This window comes from Zalophus californianus, chromosome 7 (genome assembly GCF_009762305.2).
Source record: "Zalophus californianus isolate mZalCal1 chromosome 7, mZalCal1.pri.v2, whole genome shotgun sequence".
In the NCBI taxonomy this organism is placed as follows: domain Eukaryota; kingdom Metazoa; phylum Chordata; class Mammalia; order Carnivora; family Otariidae; genus Zalophus; species Zalophus californianus.
In genome coordinates, this window is record NC_045601.1 from 108,574,497 (window position 1) to 108,599,710 (window position 25,214).

Genomic DNA, 25,214 nt, shown 5'->3' on the forward strand with positions numbered 1-25,214 from the left:
AAGAAGGCTGGGGTGGGGGGGGGCCAGGAGCCGGGCAGTGACGTCACTGGAGTCGTCACCGATGAGGTGCCTAGACCCGCCCCTGTTCCTCGTGGGCGCGTCGACTGGACGCTCTGTTTTTACGTCATTTCCGCAACACCTCCCTCGGCAGAAGCTTGCATTAGGGGGGATTCACTTAGTGTGGACGGCCGCAGAACACTGTGATTCAGCTGTTTGTTCCTGCCACCCTCCTGGCCGGATACCATGGGAGTGACTTGGTAGGACCGCAAGGGACTTTGTGGGGCTGCGCTTGGGGTCGGGAAGGGCCTTCGGAGTCTGGAGTATACCCGGGAGGAGGCTCGGGACCAGGGTCCGCGGTCCCCCAGGAGCTGAGCAGGATGTGTGGGTGAGGGCTGCAGATTCTCTGGGCTTGTTTGCTCGAAGATACTCCCAGTCCTGGAAGGCGGCAGGTGAAAGGTTTTGTCCCAGGAGCCCATCGGTGGTTGTGTACTTCCTTCCTTTTTCTGCCCAGGAGGCCATCGGGCTGCCCGGGGTGTGGAACTTAAGGGTTGGAAATAGGATGCCCGGAGTAGGACCTAATCTGCAGGCGGGGCTTGAGGGGGTGCGGGATAGGCAACGAGGAAACCACCTTTTTTTAGGTGTTTCTCCTGCCCCTCCCTACGGCCACCCAATACAGTTAAACCAGCCCGTGTCTGGTTCTGGTGTGGCCGTTTTAAGTTCTTAAGTCTAGGGGGCGGGGGGAAGAAGCTGTTGGGAGTTAGATTGGGGTTCAGGCACATCACCTCTTCAGGATCCGTTTCCTACTATGTTTAATTATATGGTTGGTCTAGTTTCTATGGACTTTTAATCTCTAACGTGATATAAGTAGGGTGGCAGAGAAAGGTATGGCCTAATGCTCTTGGGGGCATGAGTTCCAAAATGCTAGATTTCACATCTTTTTTTTTTTTTTTTTTGCTTTGCTTTGAATATTGGTAAATATTAGCATGGTTCCAGTCAGAGGGCTGGAGGCTAGGATATTCTGAAGTCAGTGGCTGGAGCCTGTGGGAACTACTCTTTCTGGTAGCTCAGGTTCGTGTAGGCTTGTCTGTTACTGCACCTTTGTTTTCTACAGTGGGTATCATGAGCCTTTTCTAAGTCTTCTAGTGTAAGGGGGATGTGTGAGGGATGGAATGAAAAGTTTGTAGCATAGAGCCTTGGAACCCTAGAAGTCCCTGTTCTTTCAGTAGAAGACAGAAAGAGGGAATGGGCTGTCAGTCTGTTTGGGACCCTTATCAAGTTTTTCACACTCCTGGGGCTTCTGACCCCTGTAACATCAGTTTAGGGATTCTCTTATTTTTCTCAAGGCACTTCATCTCATTGCTCATGAGTGTGTTTTCTGATGGTGAGTAGTGACAATTTTTAGCAACAGCAAGACTCCCATTTTTGTACCTTCATGTAGTTGATCTTAAAGTAATGCAGTGTCTTCCAAAATTCAGTAACATATGGTTTTTATATAGCTAGGTACCATCTGTAGTAGTTATTAATGTTTTCTTTTGAATCTATTTATTTTCCCCAAAAACATTTTAACAGGCAGCTTCATCTCTAGGGAGGAAATCTAGTATAGTGGATAAGAACACAGACATGGAGCAGCCTGCCTGGCTTTGAATCTTGACTACACCACACCAAGCTCTGTGACCTTATGCAAGTTACTCAGCCCCTCTGTACTTAAGTTTCTTCATTTGTAGCAAGGAGATAAATAATAGCTCATCTCATAGGGCTGTTGTGAGGATTCAAAGAATTCATTTGTCTAAAGGCCTTTGGACACTGCCTGGCACATGGTTGATGCCTAATGATTGTTATCCACTATGAAGGGGAAGCCAGTTTCACTTACCATAGAAGGAAATCTTTTAGTCCATTGTTTTGATTTTATTCTTGTACATACTGTTGCCTCTAGTTCCTAAAGATTATAAACTTGAGCCTTGCTTTCTCTTTGCTCCTAGGGCTGTTGAATACAATTTTCCGCATTGACGAAATGTTCTATAACACCATTGTCTAATACACTAGCCTTCAGTCACAAGTGGCTCTTGAGCCTTTGAAATGTGGGTGGTGCAGCTGAGGAGTTGAGTTTTTAATTTAACTTGTTTTATTAGTTTAAGTGTAAATAGCCACATGTGGCTTGTGGCTGCTGTACTGGACAGCGCGCATTCAAAGTGTTCAAGAAATGATAAAAACATACTAACCCCAAATTGAGATTTTCCTGATAGAGTCAGAACTGAAGGGATCGCAAAGGACATCCCTTTCTCACATGACTCAATGTTATGAATTGTTCAGCCTCTGTACACTTAAAACCTTTTCTTGAACATTGGCACACATGTCCTGCTTGGGAAACACTGGTGTGATAGATAGGAAGTTCACTACACTGATGTGAGTGTCCTGAGATCTGTGTTCTAGTTCTTAGTGGAGCTCTCAGGAACCGTGAGCCTCTATTTCCTCATCTTTAAAATGAGAGAGAGGGTCAGGGTAGGTGGTCTCTAAGGTAACTCCTGGCCCGAAAGAGCTGTGATTCTGTGGGTAAATGAGTGGCTCAGTGAGTGTACATGTGTCTACGGATACTGATGATTTGGTCCTCTCCCTTCCAGTGTGTCCCAGATGCCTGTGGCTGAGGGCAAGAGTGTCCAGCAGACGGTGGAGCTCCTCACCCGGAAGTTGGAGATGCTTGGGGCAGAGAAGCAAGGAACATTTTGTGTGGATTGTGAGACCTACCACACAGCTGCCTCCACTCTTGGCAGCCAAGGTCAGTGAGATGGGTCTGCAGGATGGCTGGAACCTCACTTGGAGTTGATTGACATTCATGTTCACTGAAATCTTTATGCTCTTTTGCTAAGGATGGTATTCTTGAACATGTGGCAGATGTTTCTGAATTCATTAAATCTCGGTCCTTCATCTCTTAGATTGGGCCGATGCTTTAGTCTTTCTGCACTTTGCACTTTAAAGCTGTGTTTCTCGGGGGATTGGTCACTGGCTAAATGCATCTAAGCATCTGGGTTACTTGTTAAAGGTGCAGAGTCCTGGGGCGCCGGTGTGCATCAGTTGATTAAGCATCCAACTCTTGATTTCAGCTCAGGTCATGATCTCAGGGTCCTGGGATCAAGTCCCGCATCGGGCTCCATGCTCAGCACAGCACCTGCTTAGGATTCTTTCTCCCTTTCCCTTTGCCCCTTCCCCTGTTCTCGCTCTCTATTCTCTCTCTCTCAAATAAATAAATAAAATCTTTAAAAAATAAAGGTGCAAAGTCTCAGCTCTCCTTACCACTTGACTGGTGCTGCAAGCCCCATAATTATACTTCAGCTAGCTCCCTTGATGATCTTTATGCACTCTTAAGTTTGAGAGAGACTCCTTTTAGGCCCAGAAGTCTATGATTCTTTCACAGCTTTAAAGTTTTTAGAACTTTGTGCAGAAAGGCTTTCAGATTCCTACACCTAGCCAGTGGCCTTGGATACCTCATTGCATGACCTTGACCATTGAATCAACTTTTGTTTCAAATATATTGAGATGGGCTATGGATGATGGTGGTAGGGAGGCAAAGAGAATCTTTTTTTTTTCTTCAAATTTTTATTTAAATTCTAGTTAGTTAACATATAGCGTAATATTGGTTTCGGGGTAGAATTCAGTGATTCGTCATTTACATATAACACTGGGTGCTCACCACCCATTTAGCCCCCCACCCACGTCCCTTCATCAACCCTCAGTTTGTTCTCTGTTGTTCAGGGTCTTTTATGGTTTGCTTCCCTCTCTCTCTTTTTTCCCCCTCCCATATGTTCAACTGTTTTGTTTCTTAAATTCTGCATGTGAGTGAAATCATGGTATTATTTTTCTCTGACTTACTTCACTTAGCATAATACACTCTAGTTCTATCCATGTCTTTGCAAATGACAAGATTTTTCTTTTTGATGGCTGAGTAATATTCCATTATATATCTACATAATATATATAAGTGTATTAGATGTGTAAATTATATATATGTGTATAGACACATTAGATATATAGATAATAGGTACACACATATATATATATTTCTCCCACATTTTCTTTGTCCATGCATGAGCCAATGGACATTTGGGCTCTTTCCATAATTTGGCTGTTGTTGATAATGCTGCTGTAAACATCAGGATGCATGTACCCCTTCGAATCTGTATTTTTGTATCCTTTCGATAAATACCTAGTAGTGCAATTGCTGGGTCGTAGGGTAGTTTCTTTTCTTAAATTCTTGAGAAACCTCCATACTGTCTTCCAGAGTGGCTGCACCAGTTTGCATTCCCACCAACAGTGTGAGAGGGTTCCCCTTTCTCCACATCCTCACCAACATCTGTTGTTTCCCATGTTTAGAGAACCTTTGAATATGAGTTAGAGAACCTGGGTTCTCTTAGTCTTGGCTCTGTAGTAATTTGACCTAGGACAGTTCCAAAGCACAGTGATGAAAAGGCTAGATCATGGAACCAGAGAACTAAGTCCTGGTCACATACTGTCACTTAGGGAAGTCCCACAACCTATGACCGTTTCTGTGCCAGTCATTTGCCTATTTCCCCGTAGATCCATTCCCCATACCTCCCCTGCAGACAACATTTGCCAGGCCCCCTTTTAGTCACCTTTGGCCAGTGAGGGGCAGTGGGGAAGTTTAGAGGCCCGAAGCAAGGGAGAGCACAGGATCTCCTCCTCTCCTGCTTTGGGTGGTGTCTCCGGCTGTGACTGCGGTCTCTTCCTTGGTTTTAGCTCCTGCTGGGTGCCCCTTGTGCCTCGCTCTAATGACAGCACATCCTCTCTTTTTCCTTCCAGCCTTTGGGTTGGTAGTAGCTCCCTGTACTGCTAATATTTGAGTGGCCTCACCATTTGTTTGGTTTGTCGGTTTTTCCAACCTTGGTATTTCGTTCCCTGTATTAAATCCCTTCTAATGAAACTATTTGCTACGGGGTCTGTTTCTATACCTTCCTAGGACAGTTCTGTCATTTGCAAAATGAAAATATCATAGTACTGATCCCCTAGTGTTGTGCTCATTAAATAAGTTACTATGTGCAAAGCACTTAGAACTGAGGTGGTTGTGTAGTAAGTATTTAATAAATAAGAGCTCTACCGAGTTTCACCATCAGTAAAATCACAGTGTTACCATTACTTGTGCCTTCAGTAGGAATCAAAAGAGAGAACAGTTATGAAAGCATTTGGAAGACAAAACATTTGTGCACAGGTATAAGACGGCGTAGCGTATCTATGAAACTACGTGTTGTAGGCTCTGTTTTCCTGATCTGACCTTTACTTTTTAAGGAGCTACAGTCGAGTTGGGGAGAGGACACATTCGCAGCGGACAGGTGTTGGAATGGAAGGAGCAATAAACTTGAAGTCAGAAGGCGCAGACTGGAGTTCCAGTTCTGCTCCTTACTGGCTCTGTGCCTTTAGATCACAAGTTCTCACACGGACCAGCTTTCACATCACCCAGAGAGCTCATTAACACAGATTGCTGGGCCTCTCCCAGACATTTCCTCTCAGGAAGTGTGGGCTGAGGCAGAGAATCCGCATTTCCAGCAAGTGCCCAGGTGGTGGTGCTGCTGCTGCTGGTCCCGAACCCTATAGGCTTCATTTTCCTTGTCTGTAAAAGGGGGACAGTAACACTGGTTCTGCTTGCTTCACAAGTTTGTGCCAATACAGAGATACTTTTTTTTTTAAGATTTTATTTATTTATTTGCGAGAGAAAGCACAAGCTGGGGGAGAGAAAAAGGGAGAAGCAGACTCCCTGCTAAGCAGGGAGCTCAATGCAGGGCTCAATCCCCAGGACCTCAAGATCATGACCTGAGCCAAAAGCAGACGCTTAGCTAACTGAGCCACCCAGGCGTCCCCAGAGATACTTTATTTTGATTTTAAAAATACTATTACCTGTAAACAATTGGCATTGCCTTCTTAAAAAAAAACCTTAGTTGACTTTCAAAGTATTTTCAAGACAGTAAGAACACCTACAGACTCCTATAGTATGAATTAAATAATTACAGTGAGTTTGCACAAGAACAGAATGACAGATCAGCTTTGGATGTCTTTTTTTTTTTTTTTTTGGAAGGTTGAAATATTTTGCACTGGGTTTAGCAGGAGGTGAAAGGTACCCATTGGCAGCAAGCGGTCAGGAGGGATGTGAGGAAAGGTTGGTGCAGAGCCTGTTCAGTTCTGGAAGCGGCAGCAGAGTGGAGGCCTGTGTAGAGGTCTCTCCACCCTATCACCTCTTTTCCACTGTTAAATTCTCATTCTTTTTTTTTTTTAAGATTTTATTTATTTGACAGAGAGAGACACACAGTGAGAGAGGGAACACAAGCAGGGGGAGTGGGAGAGGGAGAAGCAGGGAGCCCGATGCGGGGCTCGATCCCAGGACGCCGGGACCATGACCTGAGCTGAAAGCAGACACTTAACAACTGAGCCACCCAGGTGCCCCTGTTAAACTCTCATTCTTGCCTAGAATATCTTTCCTTCTCTGTGTGGCTGAACCCTACCCTCTCTTCGTATCAGAGTTCAGGTCCTGTTTTCTCCATGGAAGTTTTTCCTGCTGACTCTTGCACACTTTGATCTCTTTCTGCTCTGGTCTTTTTTCCTTCCAAGAAGATTTCTGGTCTATCCCATGTAAGCACTTTGGTCTTACTGTCTCTTTAAAAGTTTTTCACCTGTCTTTATTTTTTTTTCTTAAAGAGTTTTATTTATTTATTTGAGAGAGAGAGAGAAAGAGCAGTAGGGAGGGGCAGAGGAGGAGAGAGAGAAAGAGAGAGAAGCAGATTCCCACCTGAGCAGGAAGCCTGACACGGGACCCCTCACCTGTCTTTAATGAGAGCATCAGCTTCCTGAGGCCAGGTGCTAAGTCCTCTACTTGCACGCCTCTTAAACTCTAGCACAATGTTGGGGATAGTTAAGTCCTTAATAAATATTTTATAGTTAAGTCTTAATAAATACTTGGGATTGTGGTAGTCTGTCCCTTAATTCTTGTAGTGTATGAGAGGGCGATCTTGCTTTCCATTTTCAGTTGACCAAATATATGTAGCTTTCCTTTCTTCTTGCAGAAAATCTCTAGTAGTGGGGCGCCTGGGTGACTCAGTCATTAAACGTCTGCCTTCGGCTCAGGTCATGATCCCGGGGTCCTGGGATCGAGCCCTGCATTGGGCTCCCTGCTTGGCGGGGAGCCTGCTTCTCCCTTTCCCAGTCCCCCTGCTTGTATTCCCTTTCTCTCTGTTTCTCTCTTTCTCAAATAAATAAATAAAATCTTAAAAAAAAATCTCTAGTAGTAATCAAGAAGAAAACGCATTTCTCAGAGACCAGAAGGGGTAGACTGGGGCTTGAAACTAGACCTTCTGATTCCAGATCTTGAGTCCTTTCTGTGAATGTGCTGATTGCTTCCCAAGTCAGCTGATACGTTAAAGTACTCCAAGGGTTCGGGTGCTTGGGTGGCTCAGTTGGTTAAGCATCTGCCTTTGGCTCAGGTCATGATCCCAGGGTGCTGGGATCGAGTCCCACATCTGGCTCCCTGCTCATCGAGGAGTCTTCTTTTCCCTCTACTGTTCCCCCCACTCGTGTGCACGCATGCTCTCTCTCTCTCTAATAAATAAATAAAATCTTTTTTTCTAAAGATCTTCTTGATTTGTCATCAAGCAGCCATCTATGAGCCCTTCACTCAACTTAAGAACTAAACTGTTACCAGTGCTATTGAAGTTCCCTTGTGCTCCTCACGTTTTCTGTAGAGCAGGGTTTTACCACACGCTGCCTTGCCTGCCGTTCTTCTCCCTTCCTCTTTGGAAAAGACTGTTGGTGAGGGGATTCCCCCCACATCGCCCTCCAAGATGGCTGAGGTAATGGCAGATTGCCATCTGGCCCTGTTCCCCACATTTGACTCTATTCCAGGGTTTGCAGAGGAAGATCTTGATGCTGATAGAATCTCTGTCCCTGCAGGTCAGGCTGGGAAGCTGATGTATGTGATGCACAACTCAGAGTACCCTCTGAGCTGCTTCGCCCTCTTTGAGAATGGCCCTTGGCTTATTGCCGACACCAACTTCGATGTGCTTATGGTGAAGCTCAAGGGCTTTTTCCAGAGTGCCAAGGCCAGCAAGATTGAGACCCGGGGTACCCGTTACCAGTACTGTGACTTCCTAGTGAAGGTGGGCACAGTCACCATGGGGCCCAGTGCCCGAGGCATCTCCGTAGAGGTAAGACCTTGGGGAAACAGGAGCGGTATGTGCTGAAGGGCTGCTCAGCAGAGGGCTCTGCAGATTTTCTCACCCCTCTGAATGCAAACCGGTGTTTATGCCTTCCTCATCCCTGTCTCCAGGGCATGTGTGCTCCCCTGTCCCTGCATCTTTTACCCTTTCTTTAATCATTCAGGTTCTGGCCCAGGGTGGGAATGGGAAGCTGGGTCACAACAGGTAGAAAGCTTAAGAAGGCTGACCTGCTGGAGAAGGGAAGGGATAGTCAAGGGAGGAAGGTGAATTGTGATGTGGAGGGACTGGTCACCCATCACAAGGACTGGAGCAGACCAGTGCAACTTTTTGTGCAGGTAACTTTTGGGAGGTGGTCCCTAAATCGTGTGTCTACATCCCTTTCCCTAGTACACCTTAAGATAGGTCTCAGAGGTTGTATAGCTAGATGAGCCTTTCCTTTTGACATGCTGTCGGCTTCTTTCGTGGTGGAAAGAGATGTGTGTGGTGATTCATCTCTGAGGTATGTATTGGAAACCACAAAGAGGGAGTGTGGCAGTAGCTGGCTTTGGGACCAGTGAAATTCCTCAGTCTACCATGTGCCCAGCATTGTGTGAGATTTAAAAAAAAAAAAAAATAGGTGACCTACAGGGCCTGCCTTTTGAACATGTACGATTTAGTAAGCGAGTGAAGCTGAAACACACAAACTGTTTTTGAAGTTAGTCCGTAAGACATTCTGAGGTACATTGCTCTGGGGATTCAGGCCAGTGAGAGCACTGGTGACTTTGAGGATGGGGATGCTTTCTTCCAGAGTAGCGTGTAAAGAGGGACTTAAAATGTAGAGATGTGGGCCACCTGGGTGGCTTAGTTGTTAAGCATCTGCCTTCGGCTCAGGTCATGATCCCAAGATCCTGGGATCGAGCCCTGCATCAGGCTCCCTGCTCTGCAGGAGGCCTGCTTCTCCCTCTCCCACTCCCCCTGCTTGTGTTCCCTCTCTTGCTGTGTCTCTCTCTGTCAAATAAATAAATAAAATGTTAAAAAAAAAAATGTAGAGCTGTGGGGATAGATAAGCCCCACTAAGCATTCCAGGTAGAGAAAAGGGCCTTAGTGGTAAATTACTTCTCTGAAACTTCTTGGACCTCTGGGACCAAGATTTCCTGACCCCTTTTGGCTTGTGATACACCTTGCATTGGCTGAGACCCACTGGGAAGCCACTGTCTGCTTATCCTAAATGTTTCCAGCTTTGTAGTACAAATACATCCCAGCTCCTTCTTTATGTGTTTCTCCTTATGCTTACTAATTATTTTTCCTGCCATCTTTCCAGTGAAAAACCAGGAGAAAGGAATGAGAAAGTCTTAAGATGTATCTCCTTTGACCCCTGCCATATTGGTTGGGAAATTACTTCTTAGGGTCAGTTGGGGTCTTTTGTGGGGGTAATGTTTGGTCTTAAAGAGACTTAAGAGCATATGTGTCTACTTTGCCCCCTATGGACACACATACACACACACATACAGATACATATACACTCTTAACTTCTGTTGTTCATTTTCTCTCAGAATTTTCCTGAGCTCTCCATGATCTTCAAGCAGCACAGCAGGGACTATACCGTTCTGAGATCATCAAAGGGGGCCTGTGTCTGTCTCTGGGTCTTGTCGGTTGGGGCTGTAGGTTGATAAGTCCCAAGATGAGAATGTGAGAGATGCCTAAAGGGAATGATGCTGGGTATGTGGAATCCCTAGTGTTTGGCTTGAGTATTTTCCTGTGGAGCAACATTGTGTTAGAAGGTGTGTGTCTTTGGCTTGGGGTTGGAGAAGATGGGAGCAGGGGGCAAGAGGTGCAAGAGAAGCAGAAGACCTTGTCCTTGCCCTCACTCACCCTTGTTCTCTGTTCTTTTGGTCTCCAGGTGGAGTATGGCCCCTGTGTGGTAGCTAGCGACTGCTGGAGCCTGCTGCTCGAGTTCCTACAGAGTTTTCTAGGCAGCCACACACCAGGGGCTCCCGCAGTGTTTGGGAACAGACACGATGCCGTCTATGGCCCAGCAGATACCATGATCCAGTACATGGAACTCTTCAATAAGATCCGCAAGCAGCAGCAGGTGCCGGTAGCTGGGATTCGTTAGTGACTGGCAACTGCCTGGCTGAGCTCTGTCACCAGGGGGACTGCGTAGGAGGAGCAGGGGCTGCATCCTGAGGCCCCTGGACCCCAGAAACCCAGGGCAGACGTGGAGCCTTCTCTCCCTCTTCCCAGCTGTGACTTTTGTTCTGGGGATCTGGACTCCCCTCCCCTGACCCTCACGCACAGCCCCCCAGCAGCGGCTTCACCCTGCGCCTTACTGGACTTGACCTGTTCTCAAGAATGGTAATTATGAAGAGTGGAGAAGTGTGGAGCTTTCCTGCTTTAGGGGAAAAGGTAGGACAGACCTGCCCGGCTCTGGTGGGAAAGCAGTCTGTATCTCCAGCGACTGAGGACCTGCCTTAGGTCCGCGGTGGATGGACTGGGCTGGGCTGGGCTGTAATAAAGGCCTCTTCCTCTCCTCCAGGGATGCAGGTGGGCTTCTCCTGGAGAAGGAGTAGGAGGCATAACTCGGTGTGATGGCTCTCATTTCCTGACCTGTTTGCTGAAGTGGACTGTGCATTGACTTTTCTAGGATGTTGCCAGAATCCTTTGGAGTCTCCCTCTGGCATCTTTCCATTCTGTTATGAATGAGGTTAAGCCACAGGCTAAGCTGCTATAACAAAGAGAACCTAAAGTACAGTGGCTCCTAGTAGAAGTTTATTCTTCTCTCTTCTAATAGTACAGATATTTTCAGATGGTCTAGGGTAGGTTTAACTGTACAAGGTCACCAGGACCTCAGTTTCCTTCTGTCTTGTTCAGCCAACCCTGAGGTGTTGACCTTGCCCACAGGGTCAAAGCAGACTCATCAGCTCCGTGTCTACAATACACCGGGGAAAGAGAGAGCAAAACAGTTTCTTTTTAAAGGATATGACTTGGAGTCACTCAAATCAGTGTGGTTACACTTTGCTGAAAGGGACGCTGGGACATAGAGCCTCTTGCTTCAGTGGCCATGGGTCCAGTTAAAACTCAGGGGCTTCTGTGACTAAAAGATAAAGGAGAATGTGGGGGCCCAGTCAGGGGCCTCTGCTACATGGAGCTCAATGGATGTGCCTAGGAGGGCTCTTGGTTGTTATTTTGCAGAGCACCCCTGTAACGAAACTGTTTGTGAATTGCATTGGGATAGGGCAGGCGCTAGAGCCACTTGTGAGTTTCGCTGGCTTAGTCACACTGGGCAGTCAGTTTCGTACCCCTTGCCTAAGGGTTCACAGCTTCCTGAGCTCTTGGTCCTCATCTCATTTGAGCCTCTAAGCTGCTCAATGGACTTATGTCGCCTGTTCACCCGACTCCGGCTACAGAAATGTTCAGTCGGGCTAACATTGATATATACAGGCAGGGATGGTCTGAGGAAACACGTTAACGTACTTTACTACAGACCTGTCCTCAAGGATACCGTCCCTCACTTAAGGTATCTCAGAGAAATTAGTTTCAGGTCTAATGCCTCTGCAACAGGAATCAGGAGGCGATCATGTTTCCCTTGTAGCTTTGGCTGGCAGGAAACTCAGGTTAACTCTGTAACTGCAGGACCTGCCGGCTGCACTTTTTGTTCTCCTTTGTCCCTGGCTTTTTTGTTTGGTTCTTCGTTCTGTTTTTGCTTTTTTAAATTGAGGTGTGTTTTAGATGTCATTTATAGACAATAAAATGCATAGATTTTATGTTTTTGGCCTTCTGATTTATATTTGCTCTTGTCCAGCTTTATCTGTTTGTATTTTTCTGTAGGCTCCCTCAAATCTTTTGTGAGATGAGACAGCATTTTGAATATATGTATTCTTGAAAATATATAGAGATTGAGTGTGGTAAATATGACTCTAGATGTATGCATTTTAGGGAGGGATTCTGTGCTCTAAAAACTAAAGAAGAGTATAAACTCCCTAACTATCATTTGCCTTTCAGACACAATCTTGGCTCATACATTTCCAGCATTCTTCACTTTTGTTCTTTTCCCTTATTTCAAGCACACATTTAACCAACGTTAAGTCCAATGGGCACCAGATCAGGCTTTATGAACTGCCACTTTGGGTACTTCTGTCCACCTTTGTCCTTTGCATCAATTAAAGAAAGTTTATCCCTAAAAAAGGCAGGTAATGCAATATATTTCTTCATTTAACAAATATGGCTCCACTAGCGAAGTTGCCCAAACTGAGCTGGTAACTAGTGAGAAAGGTCCAGATGTCGTCTAGCCTTTGTGTGCAAGTCAGAATGGGACTTTAAAGAGTCATTTAGGATTGGCAGTGTATCATTTTTGAAAGTTCAGGTTGAATGAAAGCTTAGGAGCATTGGTATAAATTTAAGGAAAAAAGGGCATGGTGATCCTCATTTTATAAATGAAAACTTAAACGCAGCTAGTTAATGGAGATGCCATATGTTTGGGTTTAAATCTGATGTTTTTCCTTCTACACTAGACTTGCCTTCCTACATCTCCTGCCTTTGCTTCCAGATGCTTTCCCCCTCTTCCCATCTGTAGCCACCCCCAAAAGAGCAGAAACTGGGAAATTCTAAGACCCTGCTAACATATCATCTTGGTGGGTACCTTTGTCAGAGCCACATAGAAATCTGCCAGTGTCGACTGTCAGAGCTCTGCAGGGCAGCTGTAGGACTCATCTAGTCTTCCTTTACTGGGAGATGGGGGAGGTGGGGGTTCCCACAGAGGTCATGCTGAGAGAGGAGGCCGAAGTTGGGACCAAAATTCAGGCTCAGGACACCTGGCTACCAGCCTGTGTCTTAAGTGTGGCACCTGGGCCTCTGTGCGGTGCCAGGTGATTTTAGGTGGAGTGTGGAAAACACATATTGGTACTAATGCCTTATTCTAATGTATATTAGAAAAAGCAGAACTAGCACTTTATTCCTTCGGATGAGGGTAAGTTTTTAAGGAAGAGTCCATTTACAAGAACTATGAAGTTCTTGCACAAAGGATACCTGCAGATGGCAAAATCTGGGACGGCAGAAGGCAAATGCTGGGATTTGGGGAACCTGTGTCTAGCCCATCACTTGTAACCATTTGTGGTTCCTGCTCTGGTTGTGCTTTCCTCCTGTCCCCTGTGCTCTTGTGATTCTCCGTACTCCTGTTTCTAGGCTGCCTCCTGCTTACTTGCCTCAGATCTTGAGTACCAAGTGGTCAGTCACATTTCCCCCGCCCTCTGTTGGTGTCCCTGCTCCTCTGAAGGAATACTTAGAGACTGACCACTCCTCTCCACCACCAGGTCAGCCCCAACCCAGTGTGTCCAGCATTCATTCATGAGGCTTCAGTGAAATTTTTCTTTCCAAATCCTGGATGATAAAGGAGAGCAGTTAGAAATTCCCACCTACGCATGCCCTCCAGGTGTTAAGATTTGAGACTCTGAGAACATAGGAGGGCGATAGGCTGAACATTTTGAGGATGTGAACACAGTATATCTGGAGCCAAGCAGGAATGATGGGTGGCCTCACTGTCTCCACGTGCATACCTGTAATTCCCAGTATTGTCTTTCCCTCACCACAGCCTCCTTCTCTGTATCTGCCGCTGTCTGGGCCCCTTGGGCTGCAGGCCCCAGTCACAAGTGTCACATGGCATGGCTGAAACCGGTTGTATTACAAGTTTGGTCCTCTCCTGGGGGTTGGTGTCTTTGGACTTTGAGTAGTCTCTTCTTGGATATGGACTCTCCCCCAAGGTGAGTTTCTGCCATTGTGTAGAGCATACCAAAATCAGTCTCTTGGGTTACAAGGGACCCTTTAGGTCACCTCATTTGACCATGATTCAGGACTCAGATCTTTACATCATCCCTCCCAGAGGTCATGCAGCCTTCACTTGGCCTCATCTAGGGAAATCCCTTCCCTGTGTATTTCCTTGCTTTTCTCAATAACTGAGACAAACACAAAACAAGACAAAACATACCTGTCCTTTCCTTCCCAGATCGTGGAGACTGTATTGTGCTTAATGAGGGAGTTTCTTCTTAGTTGGGGCTGGAATGTGAGCGGATGATGTCTCTAAAGTAGTGATTCTTACTTAAGGCAGCCTAACCCCCGAGGGGAGCCCCGAGAGGACGAAGATGCCTTGAAAGCTTTGTGTGTCTATGTGTGCAGTTTGGGGGGAATAGGATTTATAGGATTCATTAGAGTATCTCAAAGATCTGTGATCTAAAAAAGGGTCTCTAAAAGAACAGATCCTGAAGGGAAACAGTGGGAAGGCAAAGGTAAAGCAGATGTGAAATACATCTTGCTGGCTTAATCGTATGCAAGACCTTCCCCTGCCGCTTGGACCCCTTCCCTGAGGTCTCATCCAGGGATTTTTCTCCTTCATTTCATAGATCTTCAGGCCTTTTGGTCAGTTTCTGGGAAGCGGGACTGTTTTCCTGCTCTTACCTTTCCTATTGGTTCCCTCTTTTTCTGTCTTTACACAAACATGCATGCAACCTTTTATAAATGGGTAAGAGTGAACATATATGAAGAATCTTTATAGCTTTCTCGGGGGCCCCAGGAGTTACTCTTCCATTATTACACACTCCATGGGATCTGATAATTATTCTGTTGTAATGGAACTTGGCATATGAGTATATTTTCATTGTTCAGAATGATGTCATTGATGAGGCCAAGAAGTAGTTCTACGTCTCTGTGATGAAATTAGCAAGTTAAAAAAAATCTTGAAACTATGAGGGCAAAGATTCCTAATTCTCTTGCATTCTCTGTTTTATTTGCCATCACATTCCTGCCCCATCAGATGGCATAGACCTGTTTTTAAGGTTAATACGAATTCTGCCAAAATTTCTTTGGAGACTTTAAAAAGAATTTAGGGATGCCTGGGTGGCGACTGGTTAAATGTCTGCCTTTGGCTCAGGTCCTGGGTCATTCCAGGGTCCTGGAATCGAGTCCTACATTGGGCTCCTTGCTCGGCAGGGAGCTTGTGCTCTCTCTCTCTCTGACAAATAAATAAATAAAATCTTAAAAAAAAAACGATTTAGGGAATGCATTTATATATCCTAGGGATGTGCAGGTGACAGGTATTCCAAGGCAACTACTAAAGGAGAGAGCACTGCTTTAGGAGACAGGTGGCTGGGTGCTGGCCATAGTACTGTCCTGAACTTGCCAGGTATCTTCAGTCAAGTTGGCCTTTCTGGGTCTCATCAGTAAAGTGGGAATAAATGATGCCTACTTTCCATTTTTCATAGGCTTGTTGAGGGGCTCAAGGGAGAATAGATGTCAAAAGCTTTATAGGCAAGGAGATGCCCTCTCTGCTCTTGCTTCTTTTTAATGGTGTTGCAGGTACTGGTGTATGGTTAGGATGTTTAAGCTGGGATGTTATGGGGGCACCCAGCTGGCTCAATCGGAAGAGCATGCAACTCTTGATCTTGAGGTTAATGAGTTCAAACCCCAAAGTAGAGATTACTTTAAAATAAAATCTTTAAAGAAAAAAAGAGGGGAAGTTATGGGGTCATACTGCTTGGTGGCAAGTTAAAATTCCCCCGCAGTGGAAAGAATGTTATTGTAATAGAGAATGAGCAGTGAGAGAGGGTCCCAAGAAAGTATACGATAGTATAGGTATATTTTTTTAACCAGATCAGTGAGCACAGTTGTGTGGCCCATCTCTGGAGCATGGAACTCTATTTTTAAGTTTTATCTATAGTGATAAGATTTTACTTGTTCTACAACCTGAGGCTCTGCTGGTGGCTCAGTTGGTTAAGCGACTGCCTTCGGCTCAGGTCATGATCCTGGAGTCCCGAGATCGAGTCCCACATCGGGCTCCCTGCTCAGCAGGGAGTCTGCTTCTCCCTCTGACCCTCTTCCCTCTCATGCTCTCTATCTCTCATTCTCTCTCTCTCTCAAATAAATAAAATCTTTAAAAAAAAAAAGTTGGGGTAGAATTGACTATATCTTCTTTGTGGAACCCATCATCTCCCAGGCCTTAGTTGTGCCTGTCTCTGACCTCTGTTTGTGTGGTGCCATGTATATTGTGATCATACTCATTACCAGTTGTGTCTTTAAAGGAAGCTCAGTGTTTGATTCTGTTTTCCATTCCTTGTGGATGGACCACTGAAGCTCTTAACTCTGGAACTACACTAAAACCTTTTTGCTAGCTATGCTGCATAGCCTTCTCATATTTGAATTATCTAAAATAGCCTTATTCTGCTTCCACACAGTTCTCAAACTCTTTAGTCTCAGGACTCCTTGTTGCTGTTAAAAGTTCCAAAGAGCTTTTGTTTATATAGGTTATACCTATTGATATTTGCCTTATTAAAACTTATAAGAAAAAAGAAGGTATTCATTTAAAGATAAAATAAATCCATCGCATGTTAACATAAATATTGTAATGAAAAATAACTTTTTTCCAAGCAAAAAACTTACAAGAGTGACATTGTTTTATATCTTTGTAAATCTCTTGAATGTCTGGCGTAATTGAAGACAATGGATTCTCATATCTGCTTCTTCATTTAGTCTATTAAAATTTGTCATTTTGGTTGAAGAATCCAACCTCACAGATGGGTAGTTGGAAAAGGGGAGGAGTATATTAACGATCTTTTCACATAATGTTTTTTGAACATTTTGAACATAACGATCTTTTCACATATGTTCTTTGAAACTACATCACAACTCTGCTGTTAGTTGCAATGCGGATTCTCAAATTCTATCAGTGAAACTTTTTGTACTGTTATATAAAAATATTCATTGGTTTATTTCGTACTTTGAAGGGATCTTTTACTGATACCCGATTTTGTAGCATCATGCATTGGTTGTTTGGAAAACATTGCAGATCTTTTAGGTGTTGACACATTTCGATATACAAGATAAAAAAAATCATATTTGTTAACATCACCACCATTCTCATCAGAAAAGTCTTGGGAGGCTATTAAGTTCACAGTGGTGGGTACAGGTTTGCAGAAATTCGAAGTTTTGCTTGAGAGCTTGAGTTTGATTATTGCTAACAAGTGCTGTCAGGCTCACTTTATCTTTGAGAAAATATCTGTCAGACACCCAAAGCTGACAAAATGTAGTTTATCTGTTAGCTTTCTTTCAAGTAAAAATGGTATTCCATGAAGAAAGTTACAAATTCAGCTCAAAATGCAGAGAAATTGCACAAGTGCTTTTCCTCAAGAAAAAGATGGTACTTAGGTAAGGAACAGAAGCGCTTTATGCATACATCCATTTAATCACATAGAATAGTATAGAAAAGATGGGTACTTAAATAAAACAAATAATTTTTAGTATTTCATCAAAGACATCTAAAGTGAAACAAGTGTTATTTTTTCCTATGAGTGGGTGGCAGTGAAGAGTACATTGACTGATAGCACAATTGAGTGCTATTGCCTTGATAGTGCTAAGGCAGCAGTAACTTTACCCATTGTTACTTTTGTATCATCAGTGCAAATGTCATCACTGTGACAAAAGCAAATAATGTCTTACTATGATGAAAATAGTCTTGATCCCAGGGACTTTGTGAAAGAGTGTCACGGCTCCACCGGCCACACTTTGAGAACCACTGATCCAATACATGCTCAAAGTACTGAGAATCTTTTCCCGGTAGATTGCTATTCTGAGAACACTCCTTCCTTCAGAAGTCTTAAGTGGCTCCAAAACCCATCACTCAATAAAAGCACCTATTATGCCTCAGGCACTTTGCTAAGGAATTAACATTGAAAAAGATACAACCTTGAATCTCCAATAATTTTGGAGGGGACTTGGGGAGTAAGGGGAGAAAATTGATAATAAAGGAGTTAAAATGTAAGATAAGATTTTTAAAAAGAATTAAGGGTGATAGACAACAAAGGGAATACTACATTTTAGACCCTACTTTGAGCTCTTGAACCACATGGCAAATCCTCACCAAATCAATCAATCGCTGCGTCCTTTCCTTCCATCATCAAACCTCTTAAAAATGTCCAGGTTAATTACCTTTAGACATGTTTTTACACTTAAATACGCTTGGCTGCTGGCATTGTAATTTCATGCTTACACATGCACTCGCTGTTTCTCCCTTCTAATTTTGTTGTTCTTTAGCTTTTGTGCTTCTCTATTTCATATTGACAGATGTGTAGCCTTGAGCCAGTGTAGCTGTTAACCTATATGTTTATTTTTCTTTGTCCTTCTATTTACATGTAAGCCTTTACCTGCTTTAGCCATGTGTTGGGTGATGTAACAGTGTTGGTCTGTTATTTGTAACTTGGGGGGGGCGGGTAACGTCACCTCCCGCAAGTTATGTCAGAACAATGCAGTCTCTGGAGGAAGTATAGCCGCTGTTTCCCTGTGGTCTCCTACGATCTGCTGAACTTCTTAAGTTTTGGCTTCCTTGGAGGGATTTCCATAAAACAGCTGGGTCCCGCCTGGGTCATCAGTGGCAAAAGTCAGACACGTGTTCACCCGTCTGGTAGCCAATAGTAACTTTTGCAAACGCAGCCTCAGGAAACCCCAGGGTTCGGAGACTGCTTCTTTCGGAACGACACTCTTAACAATTACTGAGTCTTTTAACAGAACAAAACAAAAACATAGGATAGTGAGAAAGGCTTTACCCCTTGGCAGTGGGGAGAGATGTTAAAGGAGCTCCGAAAGTGTGCGGGGAACTAGTGTAGATAGAATTCCTTCACTGTTCCGCAGGCTGAGGTGCTGGGGAGAAGGGGGCGGAGATGGGCTCGGAGAGCCTGGCCCTTTAAGGGGGAGGGACAGCCTTAAGACTCTGTACCTTTAAGAGTCTCTTTGTCTGGAAACCTCCTTATTTACCCTCCTGTGCTTCAACCAAACTTCGACCCGCGATTCACAACGCCCCTCTACGCCGCCGCCTCTTACGCCAGGCTTAAATCGGTCGCATGTTTGTGGCTAACCCTAAACTTTGCGCCCGCGGCGCGAACCCTCGGAGAGGCAGTCTGTGCCCGGGTCGGGGCCGTGCGCTGCGCCGTTGGCGCAATGCGGGGCCTGGGGGCGGGGCTCCGGCGGGTGGGCCAATGGGCGGTCAGGGGGCGGGGCCGGGTTTGGTTGTCTCGCGCCCTGGTGACAGCTCGCGCGTGCTGATGATGGCGGTAAATAGAGGGGGGGTCGGGGAGGGGGCGGAGGAGGCAGGGAGGCAGCCAAGGGGGTAGCTCCAGGGGGTGGGGGGACGGGGACCGGGGAGGACGCGACGGCCAGGGAGCCCATTCTAAGACTCGGAGGCGGGGACAGGAGTCTCCGGCACACTGGCCCTCCCCTTTAAAGAAGCCAAATCCTCACACACCGGGTGAGGAGCGACAAAGGCGGCGCGCGCCTCGCGGGCGGGAGGAGCGGCGGCAGGGGGCGGGACCGCGGCGCCGGCGGGCTGGGGGCGCCCGGGGCGGGGGCCGGCCGAGGCGAGAGCCGGCAGTCGGGGCGCGTCGCAGCTTTATTTTGGCGGGGTGGGCGACGACTGGGTTGGGGGGGTAAAAAAAAAAAAGCCTTGAGGGGAGAAGCGAAGGAAGGCTTAGGGACTGTTGGGGGGAACGGGTCTAAGAATGAGATGAGGAGGATTAAGGGGAGACAGGGTTAGAAGGCAGGGAGAGGAGGAGTGAGAAAAATCCAGCCAAGGAGGTAGGAAGGAGGCAAAACCCAGGGTGGGTGTTAAGAAAGCCGGCAGGGAATGAGGTTAGGAAGACCAAGGCTGGGGTTAGGTGTAAGAGCAGGGGTTTGAGGAAGAGAGCTTTGTAGGGGATAGTAGCAGGGTGGGGGTGATGGGGGAAGAGTTGGAAGTGGAAGGCAAGGAGGGGCAGAGCTGGGGTGATAGTTGGGAGTAGAGGCGAGAGGGTGATTAAGAGCCAGACGTGACAAGGGTGTGAACTAGTGCAGAGCGAGATGAGCTGAAGGACTAGGACCCGCGGTGGGGTGGGAATCGCGAGGTTCTGAGAAAGGTATGGGTTAGTGGGTGGGCGATGGGTGTAAATTCTTGAAAGTGAGGGAGGGTGAAATAGATACTGGACGAGTACCAGGTGGAGTTAGGAATAAGCATAGTGGAAGGGTGAAAGGAAACAGATGAGAGGTGGGGCGTTTATAGGACAATTCTGGGACCAGACAAGCTGAAAGGAGAAAAGAGTAAGGGTGTAAAGAAGTGATGGCGATCTGGGACAGGGTAACTAGGGAATTGTGTTAATTCACGAGGTTCAGCCAGATCCAAGGTAAAAACTGAGGTGGAGAGACAGGGCTAAAAGGGGATGGTGAGAGAAGCAAGGAAGAGATGGGCCCTGGGATTTAAAGGATGAGATGGGGTGTAAGGGAAGAGAACAGGGTTAAGGGAAGCTGGAGAAGTCCAGCTGGATGAAGAACTGGACTAGACTGTACAGGAGTGGGAATCAAATGTGCAGGTTGTGGGGAGATGCTCCAGAAGGTCTGCATGGGTCAGGGCACAGATGCTATAGTGAAGGATCAAGTGTAGGGAGCCTTTGGTGCAGAAGACGAGGAACCATGGTGAGTGAAAAGAGACCTAGAGATAGGAGTAAACACTGAAAAGTAAGAGTGGAGGTTGGGGTGGGGGGTGTGCAGGAAAGGAATTCTTTGTTGAGAAGAGAACTGTAAGTGTGTTGAAACTGTGGGTCCTTTTGTCCACAAAAGTAGGAAATTCCAGAAACCTCTTTTTCTCTTCAAGGCATCTTGAATCTGCTTCCACCTTTCATTGCTTTTAATTTGACTTTCATGGCCACTTTGAAAAGATGAGACCCATTTTGATTTGATTTTGTTCTTCTGTGAATGATGAAGCGTCAACTCGGTGTTGGAAACCGCTGCATTTCTCTAGTGTTGTGATAATGGGAAGATGGGTTTTATTTATTTACAGTGTGGCTCTGCCTGTGTAGTGTGATAGTGTTGTGTTGTAGCAGGGTGTACCTGAAGCGCTGGGCAGAGTGCTTTATCCACAGCATTTTCATTTTCATTGGAGAGCCCACTGTTGTTGAGATAGAGAAAGATGAACATCTTTTTGTTTTGATTAATCAACCAGATTTCTGCCTAATTGTATTTTGGTGGCTGGAGAATATTGAGAAATCATTTCAGAAGAATGAAAATAACCAACTAGGGAAGTTTGCTGGGGAAGAGATTTAAATCAGGACTGTGAGGGCTTTGAGTTCCTAAGCTGCCTTTAGCTTTATGTGGGACATTTCACACTGTAGTAGGTTACTCACCCATTAACTAAATGGAATAAAGAAAGGGAAATTTGCAGAGTAGTGGAGGATTTTAGAGTGGGACTTCTTTTTTAGGTTAAGTAATGAATTTATGAGTAATTTTTTATCATGAAAAAGCCTCCATACAATAATGCAATGCCTTGGACAACTCCACTGCCTCTACTTTGTAGTTGTCAATAAAGAAGGCCATATTAATATTAATTTCCTACAAGCTTTTGATTTTTAAGACTCTTCTGGAAATTAAAAGGAAGATGAGAAATTTGGGGCAAAATTTAGATTATTCTTACTATTTTGTTTTGATGGTTTTTATTCTGAAGTTTTACATTTAGCTAAGAATATGAACGATTATTACTTTTTTATTTGATAGTGCCAAAGGATAGCTATAATTTACTTAAGGAAAAAATGTAAACTGATCTTGAGAATCTTATTTGAGGTTATTTTATTAGTGTACATTCAGATATATAAAGATAACTTTTTTTTCAAAGTTGTGTACATTTTGAACTGCCGCCGTTTTATGGGTTTTTTGTAAATAGCAAAGATGATAGCATTTGTAACAGCAAAATTATATTTTGATTAGTGGATATCAGAAACAGTAGGGGTTGTTCATATATGTCAATAGTTTAGAATCTAAAATCTATCTGGATTCAGCTGCTATGTTCATGGAATCTGGATTCTCTTAAGCAGGTGTTCAAGGTGACTATATTGATTTTGTAATTTAACAGAAGATTTTTAGAAATTACTATTTTTGCTGCTAAATTTCAAGAGGATTAGTCTGAAATGTTAACTTTCAAGCTGAACAGTAACTTTGGTATGACGCACCTGTTTCTGTAGGATGTTTGTACATATTCCCTTCCTGGCTAGATAGGTTTGGTATTACTAGTAGGTTGTACTCTGCTTATGGTTTTGCCATTTTTATAATGTAGTTGTTTTATACTTGATACCTTCATATAAATAATTTTAGATTTATTTGATGTTGATGAAGAAAAACATATAAACTATAAGGTCAACCAAGGGAAAGAGTCCATTTAGGTCCTGTCTTTTGTTTCTGTATGCTGCAGTAGTGTGCTAAATATACTGATTCTTATTGAGAATGGTTATTTCTCAGTTGATATTTCTAAAACTGAAAATTGGTAATCTCTTGGTTCAAATAATACTATTCATCAATAAGGACTCCAGTGGTAAATGTAAGCTTTGTTTTCATTTGTTCAAGTGAACTCAGTTGAACTTTATTTTGGTTATAATCTTGTTTGCTAAGCAAAAAACTTTTAAGTTCTATATTCAGATTCGAATGAGTAGGTTGTACATACTTAAATATTTTTCTGGTTAATTGTAGATTCTTTCGATGGGAAGAGACCTTGAGAGGACCTCTAGTTTATCCTGCAACTTCAGTCAATATCCCACTTAAATCATCCCAGGTAGATAAAAATTTAACCTATTTTCATAAACTTCAGAGATAATGTGACAACCTTTGTAGATAATCTTTTCTGGTTATTTTCTCTATTCTCTCTAATTATTTTCTCTATTAGGATAGTCGGCCTTCTGTCTAACCAGCATACACCTAATGCTGTATTTGTATGTGTTCTCTGTTGCCCCCTTCTCCATTTTTGAGTAAAAATATTTGCTTACTGTAGTATTAAGGAGACCCTAGTTCTTCATAAACCTGGGTGGCTCAGTTGGTTAAGCGACTGCCTTCAGCTCAGGTTATGATCCCGGAGTCCCATGATCGAGTCCCGCGTCAGGCTCCCTGCTCGGTGGGGAGCCTGCTTCTCCCTCTGACCCTCCCCCCTCATGTACTCTCTCTCTCATTCTCGCTCTCTCAAATAAATAAATAAATCTTTAAAAAAAAATAATAATAGCTACCCACGTATATGCTTTTATGCCAGCCACTGTTATAAGTTCTTTGCTGATTGTAACTCATTTACTCTTAGCAGCAATCCTATGAGGTTAGCGCTGTTACTGTTCCCATTTTACATGTAATGAAATAAAGTCTTCTTGAGATTAAATGGCTTGCCCTCAAGGTTACACTCAGACATTTCTATCTTTTCTTTTTTTTTTTTTTAAGTTGTAGAAGTCTAAGTGGTCAGGATAGGATTTGAACCTTGGCATTTTGCAGGCAGTCTGTGCTCTTGTATTACCTCTACTTGACCGTTGTGAACTGATCCGTCACCATGCTCTTCTCCCAATTAAACAGTGCTGGTTTATTTTATCCCTTAACCTGTCCTGTTTGCCAATCCTTAGATTATCCTGTGGTTCTGTTACTAACCTTTCCTCAGTTGCTTTCTAGATGGGCACCTGGGACAAACACCATAAGGGCTATGTCTAAAGCAGAGATTACATCAGGGTTCCTACATGCCCTTATTTTTTTCATTACAAAATTGTGTTCATAAAACAAAACAACCCCAAACCAATAAAATGCCTAAGTGCATTGCAGATAAATGGTTACCTATCTATCTTTTTCAAGGACTTGTTATAAACCATATAGGTTTACAGTTGAGAGATTGTTGCCCACTGAGGAAAAATGGAAGTCCAATTTCATTGCAGATGTCCATAAGCAAAGCCTGTTCAGATTCTCCTTGGGTTTTTTTTTTTTTTTTTTAGATTTTATTTATTCATTTGACAGAGAGAGAGCAAGAGAGGGAACACAAGTAGGGGGAGTGGGAGAGGGAGCAGCAGGCTTCCCGCCTGATGCAGGGCTCAATCCCAGGACCCTGGGATCATGACCTGAGCTGAAGGCAGCCGCTTAACTGACTGAGCCATCCAGGCGCCCCTCTCCTTGGTCTTTTACTGTCTTCTCTGTGTGTGTCTGTGCAAACAATATACTAAGTATATTTATGTATGCTTTAATTTGGTTAAATAAATTGATTCACCCTTTCTTTAAATTAAGACTTCATTTTTTTAGAGCAGCTTTAGGTTCACAGCAAAATTGAGAGGAAGATGCAGAAATTACCCATATCCTCCCTTGCCTTCTTACATGCATAGGCAGCCACCCCATTATCAACATTCCCTCACCAGAGAGGTTCATTTGTTACAGTTGATCCACTCATTTTTTAAAATAATAATTAGTGTTTACTAAGTGCCCAGCATGAGCTAAGTATGTGAATTATTTGAAACTCTCAACAACCCTGTGAGAGAGCTTCTGTTGTTAATGCTCTTTTTTCTGTGTGTGACTTGATATTTTTATGATGTTTCAAGCTTATGGAAAAGTTGCAAAGATGGTACGGGAACTTCTCTGTTCCCTCATTCAAATTCTCCAGTTGTTTTCTTTTTTTTTTTTTTATATTTATTTATTTGTCAGAGAAAGAAAGAGCATGAACAGGGGGAGTGGCAGGCAGAGGGAGAAGCAGGCTCCCCAACGAGCAGGGAGCCTGATGAGGGACTCGATCCCAGGGCACTGGGATCATGACCTGAGCCAAAGGCAGACGCTTAACCCACTGGGCCACCCAGGCGTCCCTCTCCAGTTGTTTTCATTTTGTCCCATTTGCTTTATCATTTTCTTTCACTTGCATATTTTTCAAGAAAATTGGGAAAAAAGTGGATAGGAAGGCCTAATTTTAAAAAGAAAAGGGGGGCACCTGGGTGGCTCAGTCAGTTAAGCGTTTTCCTTTGGCTCAGGTCATGCTGGGATTGAGTCCCACATCGGGCCTGCTTAGCTTCTCTCTCCCCTTCGGCCCCTCCCCCTACTCCTTCTCGCTCTCTCTCAAATAAATAAAATCTTTAAAAAAAATAAAAAGGAAAGGGAAGAATGTTTTGAATGTATCAACAAGTTGGTATGTTTGATTTTAGTTGATCTTGCGATACAAGGGAATCTCAAGATTGGATTGAGAGTGGATTTGGGAGTTTT

General features: G+C 44.3%; 2 protein-coding genes across 6 annotated transcripts in view; both read left to right on the forward strand.

The window, feature by feature from the left end:
* The first annotated feature begins 91 nt into the window (after positions 1-91).
* On the forward strand, positions 92-10,773 carry MED20 (mediator complex subunit 20). The gene is made up of 4 exons (XM_027602419.1): positions 92-257; positions 2,619-2,773; positions 7,945-8,198; positions 10,090-10,773. The coding sequence occupies exons 1-4, from the start codon at positions 244-246 to the stop codon at positions 10,303-10,305; spliced, it is 639 nt and encodes a 212-aa protein (XP_027458220.1). The 5' UTR covers positions 92-243; the 3' UTR covers positions 10,306-10,773.
* An 8,558-nt stretch (positions 10,774-19,331) lies between these two features.
* Positions 19,332-25,214, forward strand: part of USP49 (ubiquitin specific peptidase 49) — an 82,023-nt gene continuing 76,140 nt past the window's right edge. For 4 of the 5 annotated variants that reach the window (XR_003521456.2, XR_003521457.1, XM_027602405.2 and 1 more), the window contains exon 1: positions 22,739-22,788. The gene's annotated coding sequence lies outside the window, so the exon portion shown is untranslated. Of the gene's footprint in view, positions 19,471-22,706; positions 22,789-25,214 lie in introns of those variants that run through there. The other variant, XM_027602409.2, reaches the window with a different exon arrangement.